General features: G+C 41.8%; 4 protein-coding genes across 13 annotated transcripts in view; 3 read left to right on the forward strand and 1 right to left on the reverse strand.

Annotated features, from left to right (window-relative positions):
• Positions 1 to 280: 280 nt before the first annotated feature.
• On the forward strand, positions 281 to 6,210 carry sinhcaf (SIN3-HDAC complex associated factor). Its single transcript, XM_029841268.1, has 7 exons — positions 281 to 455; positions 2,815 to 2,942; positions 3,033 to 3,132; positions 3,213 to 3,336; positions 3,412 to 3,562; positions 3,979 to 4,304; positions 4,379 to 6,210. The coding sequence occupies exons 2-6, from the start codon at positions 2,815 to 2,817 to the stop codon at positions 4,301 to 4,303; spliced, it is 828 nt and encodes a 275-aa protein (XP_029697128.1). The 5' UTR covers positions 281 to 455; the 3' UTR covers position 4,304; positions 4,379 to 6,210.
• A 1,154-nt stretch (positions 6,211 to 7,364) lies between these two features.
• On the forward strand, positions 7,365 to 9,682 carry kxd1 (KxDL motif containing 1). Of its 2 annotated transcripts, none has more exons than XM_003967318.3 (5): positions 7,365 to 7,471; positions 7,836 to 7,954; positions 8,098 to 8,250; positions 8,329 to 8,375; positions 8,458 to 9,682. In XM_003967318.3, the coding sequence occupies exons 2-5, from the start codon at positions 7,848 to 7,850 to the stop codon at positions 8,706 to 8,708; spliced, it is 558 nt and encodes a 185-aa protein (XP_003967367.2). In that variant the 5' UTR covers positions 7,365 to 7,471; positions 7,836 to 7,847; the 3' UTR covers positions 8,709 to 9,682. The 2 variants fall into 2 exon arrangements, with proteins under 2 accessions (XP_003967367.2, XP_011605478.1); XM_011607176.2 differs by having other exon boundaries at positions 7,401 to 7,547.
• Positions 9,683 to 10,534: 852 nt separating this feature from the next.
• On the forward strand, positions 10,535 to 13,405 carry ergic2 (ERGIC and golgi 2). Its single transcript, XM_003967317.3, has 13 exons — positions 10,535 to 11,017; positions 11,093 to 11,201; positions 11,274 to 11,320; positions 11,398 to 11,465; positions 11,573 to 11,613; positions 11,752 to 11,853; positions 11,964 to 12,056; positions 12,184 to 12,239; positions 12,325 to 12,423; positions 12,523 to 12,620; positions 12,715 to 12,877; positions 12,987 to 13,066; positions 13,149 to 13,405. The coding sequence occupies exons 1-13, from the start codon at positions 10,912 to 10,914 to the stop codon at positions 13,251 to 13,253; spliced, it is 1,167 nt and encodes a 388-aa protein (XP_003967366.1). The 5' UTR covers positions 10,535 to 10,911; the 3' UTR covers positions 13,254 to 13,405.
• A 179-nt stretch (positions 13,406 to 13,584) lies between these two features.
• magi2b (membrane associated guanylate kinase, WW and PDZ domain containing 2b) overlaps positions 13,585 to 23,294 on the reverse strand; it is a 49,751-nt gene continuing 40,041 nt past the window's right edge. For 5 of the 9 annotated variants that reach the window (XM_029841258.1, XM_029841262.1, XM_029841263.1 and 2 more), the window contains 11 exons: positions 23,253 to 23,284; positions 21,338 to 21,530; positions 21,145 to 21,260; positions 20,625 to 20,817; positions 20,027 to 20,266; positions 19,406 to 19,591; positions 18,794 to 19,088; positions 18,103 to 18,322; positions 17,865 to 18,008; positions 17,385 to 17,523; positions 13,585 to 16,453 (listed from right to left, as the gene is read on the reverse strand). In XM_029841258.1, the coding sequence (XP_029697118.1) occupies positions 15,774 to 16,453; positions 17,385 to 17,523; positions 17,865 to 18,008; positions 18,103 to 18,322; positions 18,794 to 19,088; positions 19,406 to 19,591; positions 20,027 to 20,266; positions 20,625 to 20,817; positions 21,145 to 21,260; positions 21,338 to 21,530; positions 23,253 to 23,284 (2,438 nt within the window). In that variant the 3' untranslated portion in view covers positions 13,585 to 15,773. The other 4 variants (XM_029841264.1, XM_029841266.1, XM_029841259.1 and 1 more) reach the window with 4 other exon arrangements.

Raw genomic sequence — 23,294 nt, forward strand, 5'->3', positions numbered from 1 at the left:
TCAACAAAGCGCATCTCGCTGAGACGCTGTCGAGGCTCCCAGAACGCGTCTGGCTCCAGACAGGCCATCTGGCGCTGTGTAGTAAAATGACAGGCCACACCCCCTTGCTTACTCTCTCCAATGTGCCATAGCAACCGGGGCCGAGCCCCCTCTTCCCGCGCAATGTTCCCGTCCTTATAAGGCCAGTAGAATGCAGACGCACGGCGACGTCACGCGTCCTTTATGTAAATACTCCGATTGAAGAAAAAGAAAAAAAGCCTTCGTCCTACTCTGAAATGGAGGTGTGGAAACGACGCATGCGTAGTGCGTCCACAACTCTCCAGTCCCGTCCACAAACGCAGACATCAACAAGGGAGCGGGTTACCGATGCGGGTTGATTTCCACGGGAGTCACGTAGTTAACCACGCGCTACAGGGACTCGTACTTTCAACCAGCTTCACGCGACCTGCAACAAGGTAACGACCGTACGTTTGTCTCATTTCCGCTGTTGTTAGGGAGGTTTTAAAGTCCGAAATGGGCTTTCAGAGATGCGCAATTTAAGACATGCATCGAGTTGCATCCGAAGAATTGCTCCTTTTTGGCCTACTGCGACGTCGACTTCAGCGTGCAACTTCACGTGCAGATCGCCGTACAAACCTTTGAAGTAACGAGAAGTGGAGGGCGTCGAGATCGGTGCGGGAAACGACGGGGAAACTGTTTTATGATGAGTGGTAGTTGTTGTTTGTGGCATGTTGGAGGAAGTCAGTCATTTTTTTTATCCGCGACCAGTTTAATTAAGTCGATTATTTCTAGAGTTCTACGGAGCAAACTATTGTAATTTAACCCCCATGATGCTTTGTAGCGTCGCGGGTGTTTGTAGTGCTCATTTAGTGGCGCTAAATAAGCCAAGTTAAATCTCTCACGCCCACCCGGTCCTCTGATGCGCCTGAGCACGCGGCCGCTGTTGTCAACAAAACCGCAAAAGGCGCAAAGTGCCCCGAAACATGTAATCAAAGTCGAAATCGGGATTAAATTGTAGTTCACTAGGGAGGTAATAATGAAAAGACGACGAATTTCCAGTCAGCCTCGCTTCGAACTTCGTGCACATATAGTTGAAGGACTGTTGCAGCAACGCGGCCGTGGAATAACAAAGAGTAGAGATCAAATTACGCGATTATCATGAGGCCTTTTGTCTTCGGAATTAAAGCGGTTTTTTTGCTTTTGGGTGGTGTTGGCTGGGCTTGTTCTACCGAACCAAGTTGTTGTCGGTAGGGGAGAGAAAGTCGGCCATCGTCTAGCAGAGGACGGTCGTCATAAAATGGGTGCGCATGAAGCAGGTCGTGTGGCATGCCATGCTTCCTAGCCGGAGTGGGCGGTGAAATCGGCGACTTGCACTTTTTTGTCTCGATAAAAACCGTTGCGTGTTTTCTGTTATCAGATTCGACGTAACTGTGGATTTGGCTAATCTGGAATGCTTTCAGGGGAATTGAAATTAAAGTTTACTTTTAACGTCGTAGCTTTAGAGGTGAAAAAAATCCCATCACACCCCCTTCTCCGCTCTGCCTCCGCCTTTGAAGCGTGTTGCCATGATGCCTTGCGTCACGTACTGTATTCTGCTGCAAAGATCGTCTGCAGTTTACAGATGAGCCACTCGAAGGCGAAATGTGGTCGTCTGGCTATCGACAAAAATGGCCGTCATTATATAACGCAACATAAATGGCACATTCTAAATGAAAGTGGATACAGTTGGTACAGTCACCTACAAATCAATTATAGACTGTACAGATGCAATTATATTTATCTTTCGGTTTCCGTGTTTATTTATTATTATGACCTATGTCCTGCTACTATTTTGCATTCCCAATGTTGTTCTAAGAACTTTATCGTAAAAATACATCTACCCGGCTTGAATTGTGTGCTTGTGAAATTGTTTAGCTGCACGTTTAAGTCGATTTTTCAACATTATTGCGCTCTTACATTCATTAAATGTCGTTGCCTACATTGAAACCAGACCTGGAATTTAGTAACGATAATTACATGATTACTTTAAATACACTTCATGTCAATTTCTCCCACACGTTTAAACACTTGATGCTATTTTATTTTAAATGAGCAACTGCTTGGGCCATAGTCCGTTTTTTTAGAACCTCAAATGGGTCTCTTATTTCACGTATGCGCTCCAATCATCTACGGTGTTCAATAAATCCATCAGAGTTAAAAGTCTTCCTTTTTTACTGCACTCTGCCAGCTCTCCGTGGCACCGCACTGTCAGAAGACCCCAAGGACTGATGGCAAAGGAAAAAAATCTAGTCTGGGGGGGCGCGGCTCACAGTTTTGCCGCAGTTCGGGTCTACGTGTGCTGAGGAGATTAAATTTTGCCTAGCAACATAAATCATAATAACCCTACGCTTATTGAATTTCCACTTATTTCTCCCGGCTGATTGAATCTGTCTACACATCATCTATATCTTCTGTAGTTTATTTATGAACGTAGAATTCCTCTCTAGCCTGGAGGATCTGGGTGCGTGCTTGCTCGTATTTTGGGATTCCAAAATAATGCGTGCATCCTGTGAGCGCAGTGGGTGACATGATCTGTCTGACACGCTGTCTGACCTACTTCCCCCCCATGTGGGTCAAAGCAGGGAGATGCCTCAACAAAATCACTTTCCCTGAGACTCTTTCATGCTCTCTAATTATGGGGGGATTAATTAATAGAAATAAACACAAATGGGACCAAACTACATAACATCTGAGAAATTAATATGCAGCTGCAGGCATGCATGTATGCCCCTTAACTCATTATGCCCAGTTATACTAACATACCTTTCATTGCAGATGTTTGGCTTTCACAAGCCAAAAATGTACAGGAGCTTGGATGGCTGCTGCATCTGCCGGGCCAAGTCCTCCAGCTCCCGTTTCACGGACAGTAAGCGGTATGAGAAAGACTTCAGGAGCTGTTTTGGGTAAGAGTCATCAGTGCCCACGCTAGGCTTGTGAATGGAGAGACCTTCCTCTGCTGGGTCCTGCCCTCACAAACTGTTGCTTTTCTGCAGACTCAGTGAAACACGATCTGGAGACATCTGCAATGCCTGCGTGCTGCTGGTGAAAAGATGGAAAAAGCTACCGGTGGGAACCAAGAAAAACTGGAACCATGTGAGTTGCAGTAAACATTCTGGTGGAGGTGTCTTTTATTTACATATATGTGTATTAAGTATTAAAATCTCTTGGTTGAGGTGGTTGATGCACGGGGAGGTCCGAGCCTAAAGCTGACCTCCAGGCCCAAGAAGATAAAGTCCATATCAAAGAAAGCTCGGCCCAGTCAGATCAGCAGACTGCAGAAGGAGCTTAAAAGGAACAGTGAGTTCTGGTCATTGACTCTGATGATGCCCGTTACATTGGACCACCACTTTAAGACTCGGTTTCTTTGTTTAGATTCGGATGCCCACAGCACCACCTCCAGTGCCTCCCCAGCTCAGTCTCCAAGCTACAGTCACCTGTCTGATGACGGCTCTGACACTGAGCTCACTCCAGGATCCAGCCGCTCTCCCGTTTTCTCCTTCCTGGACTTAACTTATTGGAAGAGGTAAGTGCTCATTTATGTTTGGGAGTTACGGGGAGCTGCCCAGGTTGTTTGTGACAACTGTGACAATAAAGTGGATTAAAATATTGTCTTAAGACTTCTACACTGTTATATTCAAGCAAAATCAAGAGTGACTGGTTAAAGTTTGGTGTAATTTTCCAGCAGATTTAACCACCCATGTAGGTTCTTTCCTCTTCACTGGAAGGTTTTTCCTTATAAAAATGGATGTACCGGTAAATTTCATTAGGTGTATCAAAAACGAGCTAAACTGGGATGTGTGCAAAGTCGATTAAACATCTTCAAGTCAAATCAATATGAACGAACCACAAACTTTGGTCCATTGTTTAAATCTGTTACGCAGGTTCTCCTTTAAATAATGATTAAGAAACAAATTTAAGATGTTTTCTTCTTGTATACAGACAGAAGGTGTGCTGTGGAATCATCTATAAGGGGCGCTTTGGGGAGGTGCTCATTGATCCCCATTTGTTCAAACCCTGCTGCCGCAAAAAACAACGGCAGCAGCAGCAGCAACGAGAGGAGGAGGATGAGGAAGAGGAGGAAGATGAAGAGGAGGTAGTTGAGGAAGGCCGGATGGCTGCTGGTGCCGTTGAGCAGAAATCCCAGATGGAAGAGGAAGTGAAGGAGACGCCAGCGTGTCAGGAAAATCCAAAAGCTGTCGATCTGTGTGATCCCATGGTGACGCTTCCAACCAGCACTGTGGTGGCTGTGGAGGCAGGGTGGTGAGGTAAGCCTCGTGCCCCTTCACCATTCCTCCTTTCGCACATCTCTGAAGTAATCTTGAGGGGCTTTTCTTTTTAGCACTTACAAATAGAAGTTGCCTCAGATTGCCTTCAATCACAAAGCAGCTGGAAAGCCATCGGTCTTCTCCATGGTATCGTCGGAGGTTTGTTTATTGCTTTTAAACAGTAACTTATGGATTGTTGTGTTTCCACTTTGACTCTTATTTTGTATTTAATATTCTTGCTATCCTGATGATGGACCATTATTCATGGTGTTTTTGATCAACTTTAGATGAACTGCTGGAGCTCTACTTTGGTACATATGTAAGATTTTATTCCAAAACGCAATAGATCCACTCAGTGACAGAATAGGGTGCTACTTGAAATGCATGAGTCAACATTTCAGCTGATTTAACTCATTCCCTGCGTGGATTTGTGCGTGACACAATGAGGTGTTTTCAATAAGAGTAGACCTCTTTTGGGGGAAAAAAATTGTGGTTGTGTTGTTTTGGAATGAATGACCCTCTCCACAGAAAGAGCACAGACTTGTACAGTAACCCTTGTGTTTGTGTCTAATCACATCGACATCCTCTCTTCTCAGAGACTGTTTGTAGACTGGATTATTGTTTTTTGTGTGCAAATGTATTGGTCCCTTTTTCTTTTCTTTTAAAAATTTATAAAAAGGCCTATTCACAGCTCCAACAGCAAATACACCAGCCTTAATTATGTGTTATAGACAGCGCTAGTGTTAATTCTGGATTGGTGTTAAGGAACAAAAAAGGGATGGCTATATTTACCGTGGCCTCAGCAACACATAGTGCATTTTGCATGACTGGTGAGCCCTATCATCCAAAAGACCTAATGCCCTGATGCATGAGCCTGTTATAATTGCATGGCCTTATATGAACTAGAAATCTTACTTTTTAAAATTTTTTGGGTCCATTTAACTTATTTTTATATGTAAAATGTTTTTTAAAAATGGAAAAACAAAAGTGTCTTCACATTAACAATACCACACAAACCTACAGCAAAACGCATTATTGGTCTATAGTCCTTCAGCAATTTTAATATCAGTAATCATCTTTACCGGATCATAAAGTACAAGAACTTTATACAAGTAAAATTCTATGTCATTGCCTCTTTATATACCACAAATGTGTTGTGATATATATATATATAGCCTAATATTACTTTATTTATCAAATTGAAGCCAAAGCACATTGAAATTCACCCAATGTCAAATCAATGCAGGTTTTTCTTTTTTCTTTTTAAATGGACATGTGCTTGTCCAAAGTCATTTGTACATACACTGTATATATGTTTATGGCATTCTTAAAAAAACACTAATACAAAATTTGATACATGTCATGTTGCAGCTGGGAGAAAAGAGTGTGCTTGTACATAAGCGAGCAGGTGAACTAATGGCCTGTATGGGTTTCATTATTTATTTTATATTTATTTGTATCAATGCATCCTTTCTTAGAAGTGTAAAACTATGGGTTGTATGGGTTTTTAGTGTATGTTTATTATGGTTTTTGTACATCGGAAATTGAATGTAATTCTCACGCGGGACATTTGCGTTGAATTACTGGATGTCGATATTTGTGAAATGTTAAGTATTTATTTACTCATCAGTTGAGTTGCGTGCAACCTAACTTATTCTGTACCATCACTCTGAACCTGTACCATGTAGACTGAAATGATATGATGAATTGCATACTGTGCTTTTCCCCTTTAGCCTGTAGCTGAAAAGAAAAATGACAGTAGTAGATAATTAATTCTAGACTTGCATGTACTGTTGCTATGCATTTACTTAGCCTATGAGTTAGACAAAGCAGTTTTGTATTTTTTATAAATCATGTACTTTTTTTACTTGTCCCTTAATAAAAGTAATTTTGTGAGTTTTCTGGAGTTGAAGTGTGGTGTGAATTTGTCAGAGTTGAGGTGGATCATATGACCTTGACAGCATGACAGTATTTTTTTAGATTATGTACATGCTCTCCTACAAGCTCTCCTGTTTTATACTCTACTGGAGTAGAACACAAACTCCTAACACTAAGATGGTGCCTGTTCACAATTTTATATTAAAAATCCTGTATAATGGGGCATGTTGTGCTGGGATAGAGATGTGTATTAATGTTTGGCTCAGGAAGGATCAGATTGTCCAAAATGATTGGGCCATAACTGAGCAGAGTTCCTCTTAACCAGATGCATGATTATACAAACTCTATATTGCTTTCTTTTCATTTTAGGTTTCACCTCCACTAGACTTCATGTCTTTACTTAAGAGACACTATCAGATGGAATAATAAATCTTTCATTAAAAGTAGAATCTTAATGAAATAGGAAACACAATTTTCATGTTATTGACATAAGACATTTTGATGCTTCTGTTTTTGATGCTCTTAAGATGTTTAAAGATTTTAATATAATTTCTTATCCTCTGAACACGTTTTTGATTGGCTATAAGAGCACCATAAACAGGTTTGTACCCATATTGCAACAAAATTATTTTGGGCCTCCATCATGTCTTATGTATGTTGTGAAACATACAGTAAAATATTGTCGTTGATAAACGGATAAACTGTTGACTGAGTGCAATTGCTGAGATTTAAGCATCTGTTATCCCACTGTGACTGATGTGTATTTTATTTAAATAAAATAAAAATGTGAACAGAGACTATTTTTAACTGTCCTTCATGAATAAAACATGTATTTATTAATAAGCCTCAGCTCCAATTTTACATTATTATTATTATTATTATTATTATTATTATTAATATAATAAGAAAAACATTTACGGGAAAAACAGCTACAAAGACCGTCATCATTTTAATGAAACACAATTGAATTTCTCTCTAAACATTTAAAGTCGACTGAAGACGTTTCCGTCAAAACTGTGTTTTACACGTTTGTTTGCTTTTATTTGTATTATCGTTCAAATATAGTACTAGAAATACGTATACACTCCCCTTATGACCATTTATTAAAAGATAAATAAAGGCTAAAATATCTTATGTTCATGGAAAAGTGCATAAAACTTAGAAAAAATACAATATACGTCATTTGCGATGGTGCAGTCACCGGAAACAAGGGTCCTATGACAGGAAGTTAAAGGAACAAGGAAGTGTTTTGTTTTTATTTTACATCTGGTCATCCAATACAACTTTAGGTAATATATGTGGTTAGAATATCATGGTTTTAAAATTCTACATTTGAACTAGTTTTACCAACGTTGGAAAATCTCGGTAAATGCAATAAATGGTTTTATATGCTTCGTCAGTTTAGCTAACGAGCTAATTGCACTCTATAGCTTCTTACAATACATTGAACTCTTAAAAGACATGTAAAATAAAAATGAATATAACTTTAAAGCATAGCTATTCAAATGATTTTGCTGAAAGAAAATTACGAAGTGCACGAATGTTAATAAAGGTAGCTGGTGTCCGTTAGTTGGAAATTATCTTTTTAGTGGTATCAATTGCGTTAAAGACTATACATCACATAAGCTTATCGATTCAATGTTTCGTTTGCAGTTTTTTGACTTGATGTTCGTCATGGCGGAGCCCACAGCATCTGGGGTGTTTTGTAACAGGATGTTGAGCATGGTAAACTCTGAAGATGTTAACGCTATTATCCAGGCTCAGAGACACATGTGAGTGTCGTGACATGTGGTAGTCCTGCAACTTTACACCGCCCAGTCTTATTTCCATTGCATGTAAAAGTAAATCTAATGACACCAGTCTTGCTTTGTACCAGTTAATCTGGATAAATACAGCCGTTGTCACTCTTTAACAGGCTGGATCGCTTTGAAAAAACCAATGAAATGCTTATCAACTTCAATGGGCTGTCTAATGTGAGATTACAACAGATGAATGAACGCTTCCTGCTGCACACCCGCACCCTTGTGGAGATGAAGAAAGATCTGGACAGCATCTTTAGAAGGATCAGGCAAGTTACTATTAAGTTTCTACCTCCAGTGTAAATGTATGGTTTAATAAATTCTAATGAATGGTTGTCATCCTCTAGAACACTCAAAGGAAAGATTGCAAAGCAGTACCCAGAAGCATTCAGCAGTATGTTTGCAGCTTGGATACAGTCATTATTTTATAAACAACCCTATATAATTTTTTCTATAATGTGTGTCATCCTTCTTAGATGTCCATGAATCACCAATCCTGGAGGATGAAGATGATGAGTTTGACCTGGTTTCACCTAGCGTTATGGCAACAACTCTTACCGCCACCTCAGAGCAGAGCACAGAGTCCTGTGACACGAGTCCAGATGTTATCTCACCTACTGTAAGCAGATGTTCTGAAGATCTCTCACAAGACCCCTCCGAGACCCCTACCTCCGATGTAATGGCAATCCTTCAGGACGAGGGTCCTGACTCTGTACCTGCAGAGTAGATAGATTGTTATAGTTTGTTTTTTTAACATTTAAATTATTTTAGAATTGTGTTGCATTGCATACTGTATGTGAGTTTCTCCTGGCCTTGTCATTATGTCAAGCCTTCAGGTCACTGCTTAGTTTGTTGTGAACGATACCAAATCCTTTTACACATGACTGCACAGTTTCCATTAGGATACCAGGATTGTGTTGATACATTATATCAGTTGCTGCAAACCATTAAAATAACAAAACACTTTAAATGATATATTCCACAAAAAATTATAGTAGGCTATATGTGCATTAATGGTTGAAGAATTTTGTCACGAATTTTGTTACTTGAAAGACAAACCTTTACATTTTAACTTAAATAATAACATTTAATGCCTTGAAATTAAATACTGTCATATTATTACAGGTTTTTTCATTGAAGCATTTTTTTTATCTATAACAGTTACTTAATTTGTCAGTGTTTAAAATGTCATAACTCAATAATGCTACATTCTTATGTTCTCATCTTTACTCAGTGAAAAGTTTTCTGAGAGAATATTCTAATTGTTACATACATAAAATGAGTTGGTGGGAAACTTTAAAGGTGAGTTTCACATCCTGACATGGATTTGATTTGAAATTTAAGACCTCTTGGTAAATGTATTCCAACAAGTGTCTTATTTAAGTAACATGACCAGTTAACTTAAAAACATCATGAAGACTACATTGTTTTAAGACATAAGTACAATTTCTTGTAAATATGTAGATTATTTGGCTTATTAGTGACACAAAAAAGAAATGTGTTAAGGACTAATACATTTGTTGAATGTTGCAGGTGTTAAAATATTTTTAAAAATGATTCTAATGCTGTTTATTTGAGCTTTAAATATCAAATTTTAAAGTTCAGAAGCATGATTAGTTGTAACTGCTTCTCTGTTTTCCTCTGCAGGAAAAAATAAAACTGGTTTATCAAAACTCTCAACCCCAGCCAAACACAACACTATCACAATTGTTATTGTGACTTTTTTATAGTGTATGTTATTGATGTCAGTCCAACAATCTCCCACATAGTGTCAGAATGATGACATGTGGGGGTGGGATTTCTAAATCCAACCATTTATTTCTGCAATTTGTGTTGGAATTGTCAAAAGTCTTTCCAAAGAATGGTACTTTCTAGCTTGAAAGCTAAATGTATTTATAAATGAAGGGAAATGTGCATGATTAAACTCATTAGGCAGTTGTATAATCAGTTAATTTTTAAGCTCAAGTTTAAAAAAGATGTCTTCTGAATATTGTCAAATATTATCAGTGGTGTCATCTCCATTTGTGAAAACCAGCATGGAGATAAATGCAAACCTTTTGTATAGATTCTAACTCGCATAAGATGTGAAAGGCAAGTGGAATTACATTTTTTTTTAAAGTGAGTGTGAGTCTTGGGTTTTTCATAGGGTGGTTGACAGTTTTCAGAGACACCTTATCTAAAAGAGTTATGTGGATTTTGTGTATATATTGCATCATGTCAGTGAAGAAAATGATTTTGCGGTAGCTTGCAACATTGGTGACAGGGGCATTTTTATGGTTTGTGTATCAACAGTGTGCAATTTTCTCAGTGGAAGTGGTGATAAAGAAATTCTTTAACATTCCTAAATGGCTGCAGCATGTTTTAGTGATGTCTACTCCGAGTGATTTGTTGTTTTTGTTTTTTTAAATTTACAGCTAGCTGAGTGTCCTGAAAGACGGGTTTTGCGGGGTGCGTTCTGCATGTCTGTGATTTTAGTGAATCAATTCTGTCTCTTGCGCATTTTCGTGCATCGGGCTATTCCGGAAGGAGGAAGTCCCGCCTCCTGTGATTGACGTCACGTCCTTTACCAATTAAAGCTATTGTATTGCCGCAATGTTTCCGTGACCCTGCAGTCGTGCAGATTGTCATATTTCATGCTTGGATTTCAGTCAAAATTCATTGTAATTTTGTAAATTTGTGATTGGGCTTTCATTCGCCCTTAGCACGATGTTGGTATTCTGCATATTTATATAATACCAGTACTAGCCATGTTTTAGCTAACCACTAGCATATAACACCGTCTGTTAATCTGACGTCAGCAGATAGAGTAACCACACATTATCAAGGGCTCGATCAGTGGACGTCGCAAGAAACGGCGACTTTGTTGACTATGTAAAAGAAGGTATTCGTTTTATGAGGGAGTCGGTTAAACCTGCTTCTGCTCTCTTAAAATGAGGAGACTTACCAAGAAAAAGGCTCTGACTCTGGTGAAGGAGCTGGACGCCTTCCCCAAAGTGCCTGAGAGCTATGTGGAGTCCACAGCCAGCGGTGGGACAGGTACCAATGTAACAACAATGCAGCTCAAATTTACCTCCACATTTTGTGCAATACTCATTTTCATGCTTTCTTCAGTGTCCCTGATCGCGTTCTCTCTCATGGCTATACTTGCCTTCCTGGAATTCTTTGTGTATAGAGACACATGGATGAAGTATGAGTATGAAGTGGACAAAGATTTTGGCAGGTAAGTTTCACACTAAGTACTAAACAATTACATCAGATTGACTTGTTTTTTAAATGACCTTTCCATGTATAGTAAACTGAGGATCAATGTTGACATCACAGTGGCCATGAGATGCCAATGTAAGTATAATAAGATATACATGTCAGGAATCTATCATGCCATAAAATATTTAAGTTGTGTGTTTGTTTAAATGCAGACATAGGTGCAGATGTTCTAGATCTAGCGGAGACCATGGTAGCGTCTGATGGCTTGAAATATGAACCTGTGAGTAATATACATATTCACTGCTCATTTACATTGTATTCCTCTACCTTATTGCATATTATTGTAATTGCATTTCTGACAGTGAAGTCATTTACTTCTAATTTTAGGTCAACTTTGAGCTCTCTCCACAGCAAAGATTGTGGCACATGTAAGATGACAAATAAGTTCTAAGCATTCCTTGAGGACATTTGTCAAATCAACCATTTGTAACTTTTGAAATGGCGCCATCTCTGTCGCCCTCCATGCCTTGCGAGTTTTTATTTCTTAATTGATCCGTTGCTATTAGGACCCTTCAGCACATTCAGGAGCGTCTGAAAGTGGAACATTCTCTCCAGGATTTAATCTTCAAGACTGCAATTAAAGGACCCCCTCCACCTCAGCCTCAGAAGTAAAAGATTCACCAAAATAACTTATCTAATTCTGTGATGATTCTACAACCATTCTATAGAAAAGAAAGTCCTCCAATTGATTCTCCACTGTTTTGTTATTTTTCTAAAGGGATGACAGTTCTACCTCCCTCCATGCCTGCAGGATACATGGTCATCTCTACGTCAACAAGGTGGCGGGAAATTTCCACATTACTGTTGGCAAGTATGTAACTGTCACCTGAATTTTCTCAGATATTCCGCAGTTTAACTATACATTAATCCAAAATGTGCAAGATATATCTGACCTATTGCTACAGTGTGTGACCTCTGATTATTTACTTCTTTTTCAGATCCATCCCACACCCCAGAGGTCATGCTCACTTGGCTGCCCTAGTCAGTCATGACTGTAAGTTCATGAAAGTATAACAAATTGTGATGATGATGCCCAAATGTTCAAAGTTACTCTATTGCTGTTATTTTTTGTGTCCCAGCTTATAACTTCTCTCACCGAATTGACCACCTGTCCTTTGGAGAAGACCTTCCTGGGATTATCAGCCCTCTGGATGGCACAGAGAAAGTCTCTGCTGATTGTACGTCTGTGCTGTCCCTCACTCCTTTTCAGTCATTAGAAATTTATTCACTACTGTTTTTAACACTTGACATGATGCATTTCTATTCCTTACCCTTAGCTAATCACATCTTTCAATACTTCATCACCATTGTGCCAACCAAGCTGAATACCTACAGAGTTTCTGCAGAGACACATCAGTACTCTGTGACCGAGCAGGTAGATACCATTTAAAACCAACCATCTTTGTCCGTTATTGTGAAGTTCTAATAATATGAATAGCAGTTGGGTTTGTTTTGCTCTTGTTGCACAGGATCGGGCTATAAACCATGCTGCAGGCAGTCATGGAGTCTCAGGGATCTTTATGAAATATGATATCAATTCACTAATGGTGAAAGTCACGGAGCAGCACATGCCTCTCTGGCAGTTCCTTGTCAGGCTTTGTGGCATCATCGGCGGGATTTTCTCCACCACAGGTCGATGAGTTCTCTGTGAAACAGTTTTAAACAGTATCCAAGGGTTTATGCACAGTCAGTGACTGCTATTCAGAAACAGAAATACTAACAGCTTGACTCTTTTTTTCAGGCATGATCCATGGTATAGTAGGTTTCCTAGTTGATGTCATCTGCTGTCGTTTAAAAATGGGAGTCTACAGACAACTAAAGGTGAAGTTGCTGCACCATGATCTTATAACGTTCTATTGTTTTAACTTCCATCACTGCAGCATTTTCCTCTTATTTTTTTTAGGAATCTCCTGAGAATGAGCAAGTCAACAGTGAAGATCAGAACACTACTGGTGGCGAGGCCCTCTATAGTCCAGCTGCAGTACATCCTCACAGCCTAATCCAATAGGCCCCAATAAGATAGTGACCACATGTTTACAAGGTTGAATTTGACCTGATTTGTCATTAAAATTGCCACCTGTTATTAAGCATACAGGTTTTTGTCTACTTATGTTAAAATACCAATAATGAGATACAAATAAAAAAAAGAAAACAACCATCTATATGTGTTTTCTTTCCTTTCAGATGTATCTTTGTATAAGCAACCACAGCCAAGGACAAATGTATAAAATAATATGTTCACAATGTTCATGGTTACAGCTGTGAGATGAAGCCACTTATTAAAATGGCGGATTAAATGTTTTACATATTAGTGTGGTTTTAAGAAAATGAAAAAATAATTTACACCATATCAATAGTTTATTTGACAGTATTTCAGAATATCTTTCAGTAAACAAGTTTTTTTGTTTTTTAGCAAAATGTAATATATCAGTACTGTTGCATTTCATAAAAATAGTTGTTCACGTCTTTGAAACTACAGTATCAATGATACAGTAAACCATATTTGTAGGAATACAGCTGTACAAGGTGAATAATACACAATTAACACTACACAGTAAATACTGGATCTCAATGGGGATTTATGAACGTGCCAACCTTTACAGGTTTCAATAAAGCTGTTTTTTTTGTATCTGTGTACAAAGTCACTCACAGCAGGCAGGGGGACAGCTTTGGGGGTAACGAAGGGTGGATTACATATTTGTTGAACACTGCTGAACCTTTTCGTTTGTACAAGAACACGTTTCTACAGCTGACGAGCAGGTTTTTGTACTGCGCTAAAGACTCCTCCCATCATTGCATCGTAAGAAACCAGTGACGATACGTCATGCACGACCAGTGTCCAAGTCTGCAGGCAAAGAGTCCTGCTGGAAACAAGAGGGCTACACTTGATGACACCCCTGGATGTGCCATCATGCTGCATTCAATCAAACGTTACACTGACATTCGTTTTCCGGACTCCAGTGCTCAGAGGATTTTTTTTTCTCAATTCATTTATAATGAGAGCAAACGCCCTGTGGAGAGAAAGTTAATATCAAAATGGTCAAATACTATAAGAAAGCATCATCTTCATCTTGGGATTCTCAGTTCTGATTACTCACTGACACTTGACTATTTTAAAACGATCAAAACACTCCTTACAGTACAGACAGGTCCACTCTGGATAAACAGTGACCTCTTTAATCTTCCAAAAGACTAACAGGAGGAAAAAAATGCTACTTCAAATCCCCTTTGAAATGCAAGGGGACAATGGTGATCGTTGACATTGACAAGCTATACAGCTGAGAGTGCATTCAGGAAACTATATACCGCCAGGCGATCAGGCTCCACAACTCACTATTTTGCTGATATGTGTGTGTTTCCATCTCCGTTTCCAAAACAAATCACAACAGCAGCAACAGCCCTGCAGCAGCTTGAGTAAGGCACTCCGCCCCACCGCATAACCATCAGCCTCCAATGTGCCCTCACCGATGCCCCTCTCCCACAGTGATGTGGTACACATAGCACAGTAAAAGGCATAAGGATGGGAAGAATAGACTGGACAAAATTCTCATTGAGCATAAATGAATACAACACATCTAATAATTCTGCACAATGACTGCATGTTTGAGTTGTGGTCAGTGGTGTACATAACTTATAGTTTGAGTTCTTTTACTAAGTCAACTCTTTTCAGTCGATCAAATGTTCTATTTAAATTTGAAAAAGGAAAATAATGAATGTCCTTTGTCGAGCTCCAGAGAGAACTCTTTGTCTACACCTCTGATGCGAGTCCTGCATATGTCACAATGATTTTATATCCATGCACACCACCACCGACTCCTATGGCCGCCTGGGATTGGTGACTTGCGCAGTCTTTGATATGTAGTTCTAGACGAGGCCATGTAAATAGTAACTGCGAAATACTGTTCTTCTTGTTTTTTTTTCCTCTTTTCTTTTGGATGCGTCCAAGTACAACACTGCCTCGAAAAAATACTGCAGGGTATGATTAGGAGATCACAGAATGTACATATTTTTCCCCACCATTTTACATTTACAATGTAGGTCAGCTGGCATGTCAGGTCAAAAGGTGTTTGGGTAACCAGGCAGTCATGTGGATGAGTGACACATTTTTCAGGAGCTGAAAGTGTCTCCACCTCCCTCTGACACACAAAAGTAAACCTTATGGATGCCTGTGTCTCTTCGATGATGGGCTGCACTAACCCGTCTGAGCTGTACACGGTCGGGCAGTTAAAGGTACACATAGAAAGCTCCACTCAGCATCCAATGGCATCGCTCCGATCATTTGAATGTCCAACATCCCCACATAGTGAGCTGACTTTATCATTTTTATACTCAATGTCAACGACAGCTGTCAGAGTTACTGTTTTTAAGGTGGTGGGTGTAGTATTTATCTTATAAGAACACGGAAAATATCTTTGTAGAGGGCTCAGACAGAAAGAGAGGATGATGGTGATTATGCTGTTCAAAGATTCCTTGGTGAACTGAGAGAGGAGCCAGACAGCGTGATCCAGGCAAAGCAACGAGATCCATTCTATCTACTAACAGTGGAGGTCCAGGACCGCAGAGTGCCAGGCAATTTATCAGGTACATTCCAGGACCCCGGGGAGGCTGCTGCACTCCTGCCAGGAGGATCATCCACCGTTTTAGATGGACAACAGATCCTACTGTGGCCACTGGGCCTCTCCTCTTCTCTGAGCAGACCTCGAGGTGTCAGCCTCTCCTGGAGGTTGACATGTCCATTTTCGTTACCGAGAGGAGCTCCATTCAAATTCACACTCGCATACGGGTCCCATGGCCACACCGATCTAATCACTTGTGGGTGCAGGCCCTTTCTCTCACAGCAGGGGGAGCAAGTGTCCCTCTGTCTATCTTTTCGTTCAATGGACCTCCCAAGGACAGCTTTTGAAGGCAAATCCTGGGGCTGTCTGTTACCACAGTCCACCTCTCCAGGCCCCTGAGGCATGCCTGGACGCCTAGTAATACACTTCTGATGGGTGGACCTGCCACCTGTCACCCCTCTGATGGAGCTGTGGTTTGTCAGTCGTGGAGCTTTGTCTGCCATGCACGCTGTGGTCTCTAGATGAAGCTGATGAGGAGAGTTCGGGACCGAGGCTGGATAGGATGAGAGCAAAGGATTTAGGTGGGGTTCCGAGGTCACTTCCTGCAGGGCAGAGTGGGTTGTAGAAAGGGAATCCCAGGGGCTGGTACAGTCTGTCAGAGAGGAAGAAACCATGCACTTAGATGGGCTGAACTAAAAACTACCTACAGTAACTGTCATGCACATGCAGAGAGGTCAGAAGGAGGGAAAAAACATACAGGCAAAATCATCATAATACATTTGCATGCACATGTGCATGAGCTGCTCTTAAGTAATCATTTAACATCCATGCTGCATCTGTGTTGACAACCTGCTCCTACAGTTCATAGCTTCCACAAGAGCAGATAGAAGGAACATGAACAATTGAGCATTTAAAAGAACACATTTGTAACAGTGTGACAGAGAGATAATGAGCAGATTGACTTTATACAGTCTGCTTCACAGACCTTATCATGATCATGATAATTTTATCCTGAGGCTCCCTTCAAACCACGGCGCTCTCTTACTACAACGTACTTGAAGCATCCACACACGCAAGGTTGCTTTCTCCCCATGCATAAAGTCAGTGTCACGCAAACATGCACACATGCACAGAGCACAGCTAGAATGGAGAAATGCATGCATTTCTGTGTACAAACCGTGTCTTTAGAGTGGCCCATTAGGAAGAAATAGGGGGAGCTTAGTGTGTCACCTTTCATGCACATGGACAGGTTGGAAGGTACCAGTCCTGAGGGGAGGCAAGTGAAAGCCTATACCAATCAATAGACTTGAAGCAAAGAGGTTAAACTACACGTAGAGCCAGAGATCATGTTGTTATGTTACTGTTTAATCACGATAGTACTTATTCAAATGAGGCAAAAGGAAGAGGGTGGTGAAAATGGAGAAAGATGTTAATGTATGTTAATGTGCTCTTCAGAAAAAATTAGCAGGAAAAAAGCCATTCTGGTTAAAAAGAACAATGTCAAAAAAACATTGGTATTTATGTGAGAGCAGAAAGATTACAGTGGAAAGACTCTTCAGAGGCTGTGTCCCATTAAAACCCACCATATTCTGGCACCTGTCCGGTGCCTCTCTTAAGCAGCAGCCTGACCCTCCTGCCTCCCGCCTTTATGAGTTCAATGGCGCGGGCGTGAGTCATGTCCCGGGTGCTGTCCCCGTTAATCTCTATGATCTGATCGCCTACCTGGAAGAGACAGAGAGAAGATGCAGCTGATTTCTGTCAGCATCTGCCTTTACAAGCACAGCTGACTTTCCCACACTCCCACAGTTTGCTGATGGTGATTAAGTGCCACTAAGATCCTTGTTCAAGTGCGCTGCAACAGTTGTAAAGGGAAGCAGAAGAAAAAGCCATCAGTGAGTTGACATGTAGGCACAATGCCCCTTTCCTCACCTCTAAACTCCACCTAACCCATACAGAAGAGGCAGACGGTTGGAGGTCAGACAGCAAGAGGTCAGAGCATCACCAAATCCCTGTACCTGAATTATTACACTAAACAGCTTTTATCCTCAAGGTTGTCATCTCACCCTCATTCTTCCATTACGAATTGCAGGACCATCCTCGGCAAGGCGCAACACAAACAGGTCCATCTTGTACTCTCTGCCCCCGCGGATACTGAAGCCGAATCCTTTTGAGCTTTTCTCCAACTCCACCGTGAAGTAATCATAGTCCTGTGGAAAGGTCGTGGATTACTTCAGAGAAATCCAGCGCATGTAAACTCGTGTTACCGCGATGACGATAAGAAATCAGGACTGGTCGTCATACCTGGGGTCTGAAGTCGGCGGGTATTCCCAGAGGGAACTGTGCAGCTGCAGGATGCTGCCTGAAGTCCAGCAGACCTGGCGGCTGTCTGTAATCCAGCGTCGGAGGCTGGCGATAATCTGTAACGGGTGGGTGACGGTAGTCTACAGGAGGCTGCCTGTAGTCAGTGAATGGAGGGTGGCGGAAATCAGGTTTCACGTCCTGTCTGGCTTTAACCTCTGACCTACGGGAGGGAAAAACAATAAAAACAACTAAACGAAAGAATTAAACAAAATTCATATAGATTTATTGATACATTTAAGATGATTGTCACAGGTGAAGGAAAAGAGACTTGACTTGCACAACCTTTTTTACTGTCTGATTTGAAGCGTTTCACACTTGTGAACAAGTGAAATGGTCACAAATCTACAGCTCTGGGGCTGTAACAGCCACGGATGCTTCCATGCCATGAGACTTTCATTGACCTGACCTGAAACTCAGTTTCATTACCAGTTTCTTGCATTATTGAAGTGGTATTTTCAGTTAAATTATTCAATGATGCTGAACGAGCTACAGTAAGTGGCATTATGCAACTGGAAGTAAGTCTGGGTTTTCTCTTTTAGATGTCACCTTCTTGATACAATGGCATAAAACTGACTTTCCGCCAAAATATAAAAGCCAGATAAGGACATTAAATCAACCTTTTTGGTTTTACCTGCCGTCGTGTAGGTAGAGCTGTGGGGGGAGGCCAGAAGGTTGGTTGACCGGGCTCTGCTGAGCTCCAGGTGGTGGAGGTTGGGAGGCTGCTGGTGCATGAAGGCCTGTCACTGGCTGACTTGTCTGAGCTGGTGTCTGGCCAGGTTGGGCGAGCGCTTGACCCATCTGAGCGGCTGTTTGGCCAGGTTGGCTGCCCCCTTGTCCGGGCTGAGCTACAGGGCTGGGCTGGGTCTGGGGGCTGTGTTTCTGTGTCATGGGGCTCTGCTTCTCTGAGCCAGGGCCAGATTGGGAACCTATGATGGGGGAAACAAAAATAATTGCCTGAATAAAGGGATTTAGAAAATGACTGGGAAAGGGAAAAGAAAACCCTGCAAATTACGTACTATTAACTTTTGGTTTTGACTGAAAAGCTAAAAAGCAGAACCAAACCCCTCTAATATATGTAAAGCTGCTGTGACTCCCTTACTTCAGAGGCCAGCAGTTTGTGTTTGTGGCACCCTTTAGCCAAGTAAAAAAAGGCTTTTCTTAGAGTTCAAAGGAAAACTCAACAAACGGCCACACATGTGATAGCATGACACACGCACATATGCACGTGCGCACACACTCTTACCCTCCTCTGGAATGATGTGCAGCGTGACCGTTAGCCCGGCGTCTTTAATGAGTTTGACAATGTCTGCGTGCGGCATGCTGATGATGGACTGTCCATTCACAGCCAGGATCCGGTCACCCACTTTCAGCTTCCCACATCGATCCGCCGGACTGCCCTCGATAATGCGTCCAATTTTATGGGGCACGGCTAGAAACAGGTAATAACAAGGATGTCAAAGGTGATTCTCCACATCCAAACCCAAGAAATTCTCAGAGTGACTGTGGAACATTCCCCCTGCATACACTAAAGTTTAATGACTTCTGTAAATTACAACCTCTTTAGTGGATATTGAAACCTCTTTGGTATCTTTTTAATATAAATGCATTCACCAAAGGTCTTCAGTGCACAACTGGCCCAGACAGTAGCAGAATACTGTTGAACTTAGGTTAATTTATGGTTGGAATAAAACAGAGAGCACATCAGTTTAACTGAGAAGCAGCTAAAAGCCTTGAAGCTTCTTCACGAGATAATAAACATGCACAATGGTAATATATTATTAATGGAGATAAATCTAACTGGATTTAGTATAAAAGGTAAAGGTAAAGCCCCATGTTCAGCACTCTCCAGACAGAAGGGACTCACTGATGATGGTGGTGTTCTCCGGTCTGTTCAGCGAGCTGATGATGACAAAGCCGAAGCCCTCGTTCTCTTTGCGGTGAATGACCACGTCGCTGGTCTGTAGGGCGGCTCCTTCAGCAGGTGAGGTGACAGCGGGGACAGAGGTCGCTGGATGTCCCGAAGCCGACGCCGCGTCGCTTCGCGGTGAGCTGTGCTGTGTCGATATTGTGCCTGGGCTGCGGCCATTCACGGGACACGCCTCACCTGGAAAAATGAAGACAAATAGCAGAGAGAGACTCAAATAACCAGTTTTGGCTATTAAATGAGATTTACAATTTACTTTGACTTCTGCTGTTAATTGACATTAGTGCCTGTTGACAAAGTGTCTCTCTTTAGGCCAGAGTCTGACCAAAGATTTCATTCTTCATTGATGCATTCTCCATTTGCCACAGAAAACACTGCGTGGGTGAGAGGGACACACTGATCCCGCGCACAGACTGTCAGCATGTGTCCTGTTCGAACGGCCTATTTTAATTTGGTGGCAGTGAAATGTGCAACATGTTCCTCAATCCCTCTCAAAAAAACAGAAAAGAGGACAAAAAAAATGAAAGTCTGTCCTCACCAAGTGTTTGGACTCTCCTTCTCACTGTCAAGCTGACTTGTCCGTTTCGAGCGGCTGCGTGCATTAAGTCTATGACAAACTGGTGTGGTTTCCCGGCAACCACATTTTTATCCACTGAAATGAGCTCGTCTCCAGGTCGAAGCCGTCCATCTCGCTCGGCAGGTGTGTTTTCTATTATAGCGCCAATAACAATCTGTTCAAAGACAATCGATATTAGCAGTGGAGATAAAGGTAAAGAGGATGAGGAATCACACAGTAATTGTTTTAGCTAAGATGGACTCTTGTTTTTCCTTCATGCTGATATTATCACCTTTCTATTCATTTTTAGTCACACGGTTTAGAGGAGAAAAGGCATTAATTCAGTATGGGAGGTACTGATTGTTTGTGTGTATGTGTGTGTGCATGTGTGTGTGTGTGTGTATGGTTGGATGAAGCCTGAGATGAGGTCAGGTGCAGGTCAGATGTAGTTTGGTGTGTATGAGGTTAAAATCGCGTGAGGTCCAGCCCGTCCCATACGAGCCTTGTCGCGGGCGTCCAGACTCACAGCCTGCACGGCCTCGTCTCCGCCCAGGATGCGGAAGCCGAAACCGGTCTTCTCCCTCAGCAGGTGCACCTCCACCTCTTCGTACTCCGGACCTGAAAGACGACACCTTCGTATGTTAAATCTTCAATGTCAAACCAATTTAAGACTCCACGGAGCAGGAGGAACTCACGCCGACTCTCATAGATGGCCCTGGACTTTTCATAAAGGTCGTAGGGGTCGGGTTTGTTCAGGTCGAATCCCTCTGTGGAGTCAGGCACAGATGTACGGTGCTGTGGCTGGTTTGGGAAAGGTGTGCCGGGTGGCAAAACTGGGCCAGATAGGTTTGCCTGAGGGCTGCCATGTGGGTCCCACTGGTCAGGCAACTATGAGGAGAAGAACAGCAGATGGTTCCTTTATGTGACATATATTCTTAAAAAAGCTACTCTTTAAATACACTGGAGCTTTTTTTTGGTTCTATTTGACTGCGTTAATTGGTTTTGACTCAATGTAAAGACACGACGAAAGATGAGTTCCACCAGTGGCAGCGGCAGACTGCTGAGTCTGCATCACTAATCATCCATGTTTTTATACCGTCTTCATCCGTCCTGACTACCAGCCACTGGCAGCTCTTGTCAAGTATCAAAGTAAAAACTCATGGAACCTTTAATTAATATTGATGTTGAACACTGTTATGTGCATAAAACTTGAATTTCTTCATTTCTTCATTTAAACCGCGCCATAAAAAGCAAGTTATTGGTTCTTCTGGGAAGACATATTATCAGTACTGAACATACAAACTTAATTAATGTTATTGCTTCATTCCCCCCTGATAATACAGGTATGAGCCATGTGTCTCATGCAGCTCTTAAATTGCTCTATCCCTCTTTTTATCAGCATGGTCATCTTAAATCTGGCGATTATTTTAATCTTGACTGTAGGATCCAGAATCAACTCGGACACACAGGAAGTCGACCGGTCATCTTATTTACAGCGATGATTGATCTTTATGGAGAGTGTTGGAATTTCAAGAACAAACTAGAGAACAAATGTGTGCAGATGGTGGAGAAAGTTGAGTTATGCTCGCATAAACGTTCTAATTCACTAACTTAATTATGCATTGAGGAATAATGGTTATTCTGCCTCGGGCAAATGTGGTAATAGATTAATATCAATATTCACAATTCAAACCTAAATTACATGAAATTCATTATATGTGTATGGCTGCCGATTGCATGCGCTGGCGCAGGTGCTGTGTGGCTGTCCTCAAGGTTCTGTACTTGGACCAGTCCTCTTCACCTTGTACATGCTTCCCTTACATGCTGTTCGGAAACATGATCCCCTGACAGGCCTCTGTCACCCCACTGGGTCATGGTTTCCTCTCCTCTCCTCTCCTCCTCCTCAGTAGACTAGTTATGCTGATTCCTGTGTAGTTTTTCTGTTCCCCCCAGCCCCCCCCCCATTCTCTATTCATTTACAGGTATCGCCGCCTTCGGAGCTGCATGATGACCTCCGGCCCCGCTGACCCACTGTATAAATAGTGTATTTTTGTGTGTGTTTCTCTCCTCTCCTCTCCTCTCCTCTCCTCTCCTCTCCTCTCCTCTCCTCTCCTCTCCTCTCCTCTCCTCTCCTCTCCTCTCCTCTCCTCTCCTCTCCTCTCCTCTCCTCTCCTCTCCTCTCCTCTCCTCTCCTCTCCTCTCCAGGTTTCTTCCTGTTAAAGGGGAGTTTTTCCTTGCCACTGTTGCTGGTCTGGGGTTAGGCCCTGGGATTGATTGATTTGATGTACGTGGAGATGCAAAGAGCTTTTTATTTCCTCCAGCTGGTGAGGTGTGAGTGCTAACGCGATGGATTTCACAGTGAATAAAAAACCGAGGCCCGGATTGTACGCACTCCTGCCTCCACCCGTCTGCTTCGCCAGAAAAATGTGGTTCAGAAACACACACTTGCATCTCTTTCTCAGCCAGCCACGCTCACACACACGCGCTCTCTCTCTCTCTCTCTCTCTCTCTCTCACACACACACACACACACACACACACACACACACACACACAAACACACACACACACACACACAGACACAGAAACATATTTGCCTTGATGAGCGTACCTGTTTGGAAACCTTCCATGGAGAGATGTGGCCTGAGGTGAG

This window comes from Takifugu rubripes, chromosome 9, assembly GCF_901000725.2.
Source record: "Takifugu rubripes chromosome 9, fTakRub1.2, whole genome shotgun sequence".
NCBI classification, from domain to species: domain Eukaryota; kingdom Metazoa; phylum Chordata; class Actinopteri; order Tetraodontiformes; family Tetraodontidae; genus Takifugu; species Takifugu rubripes.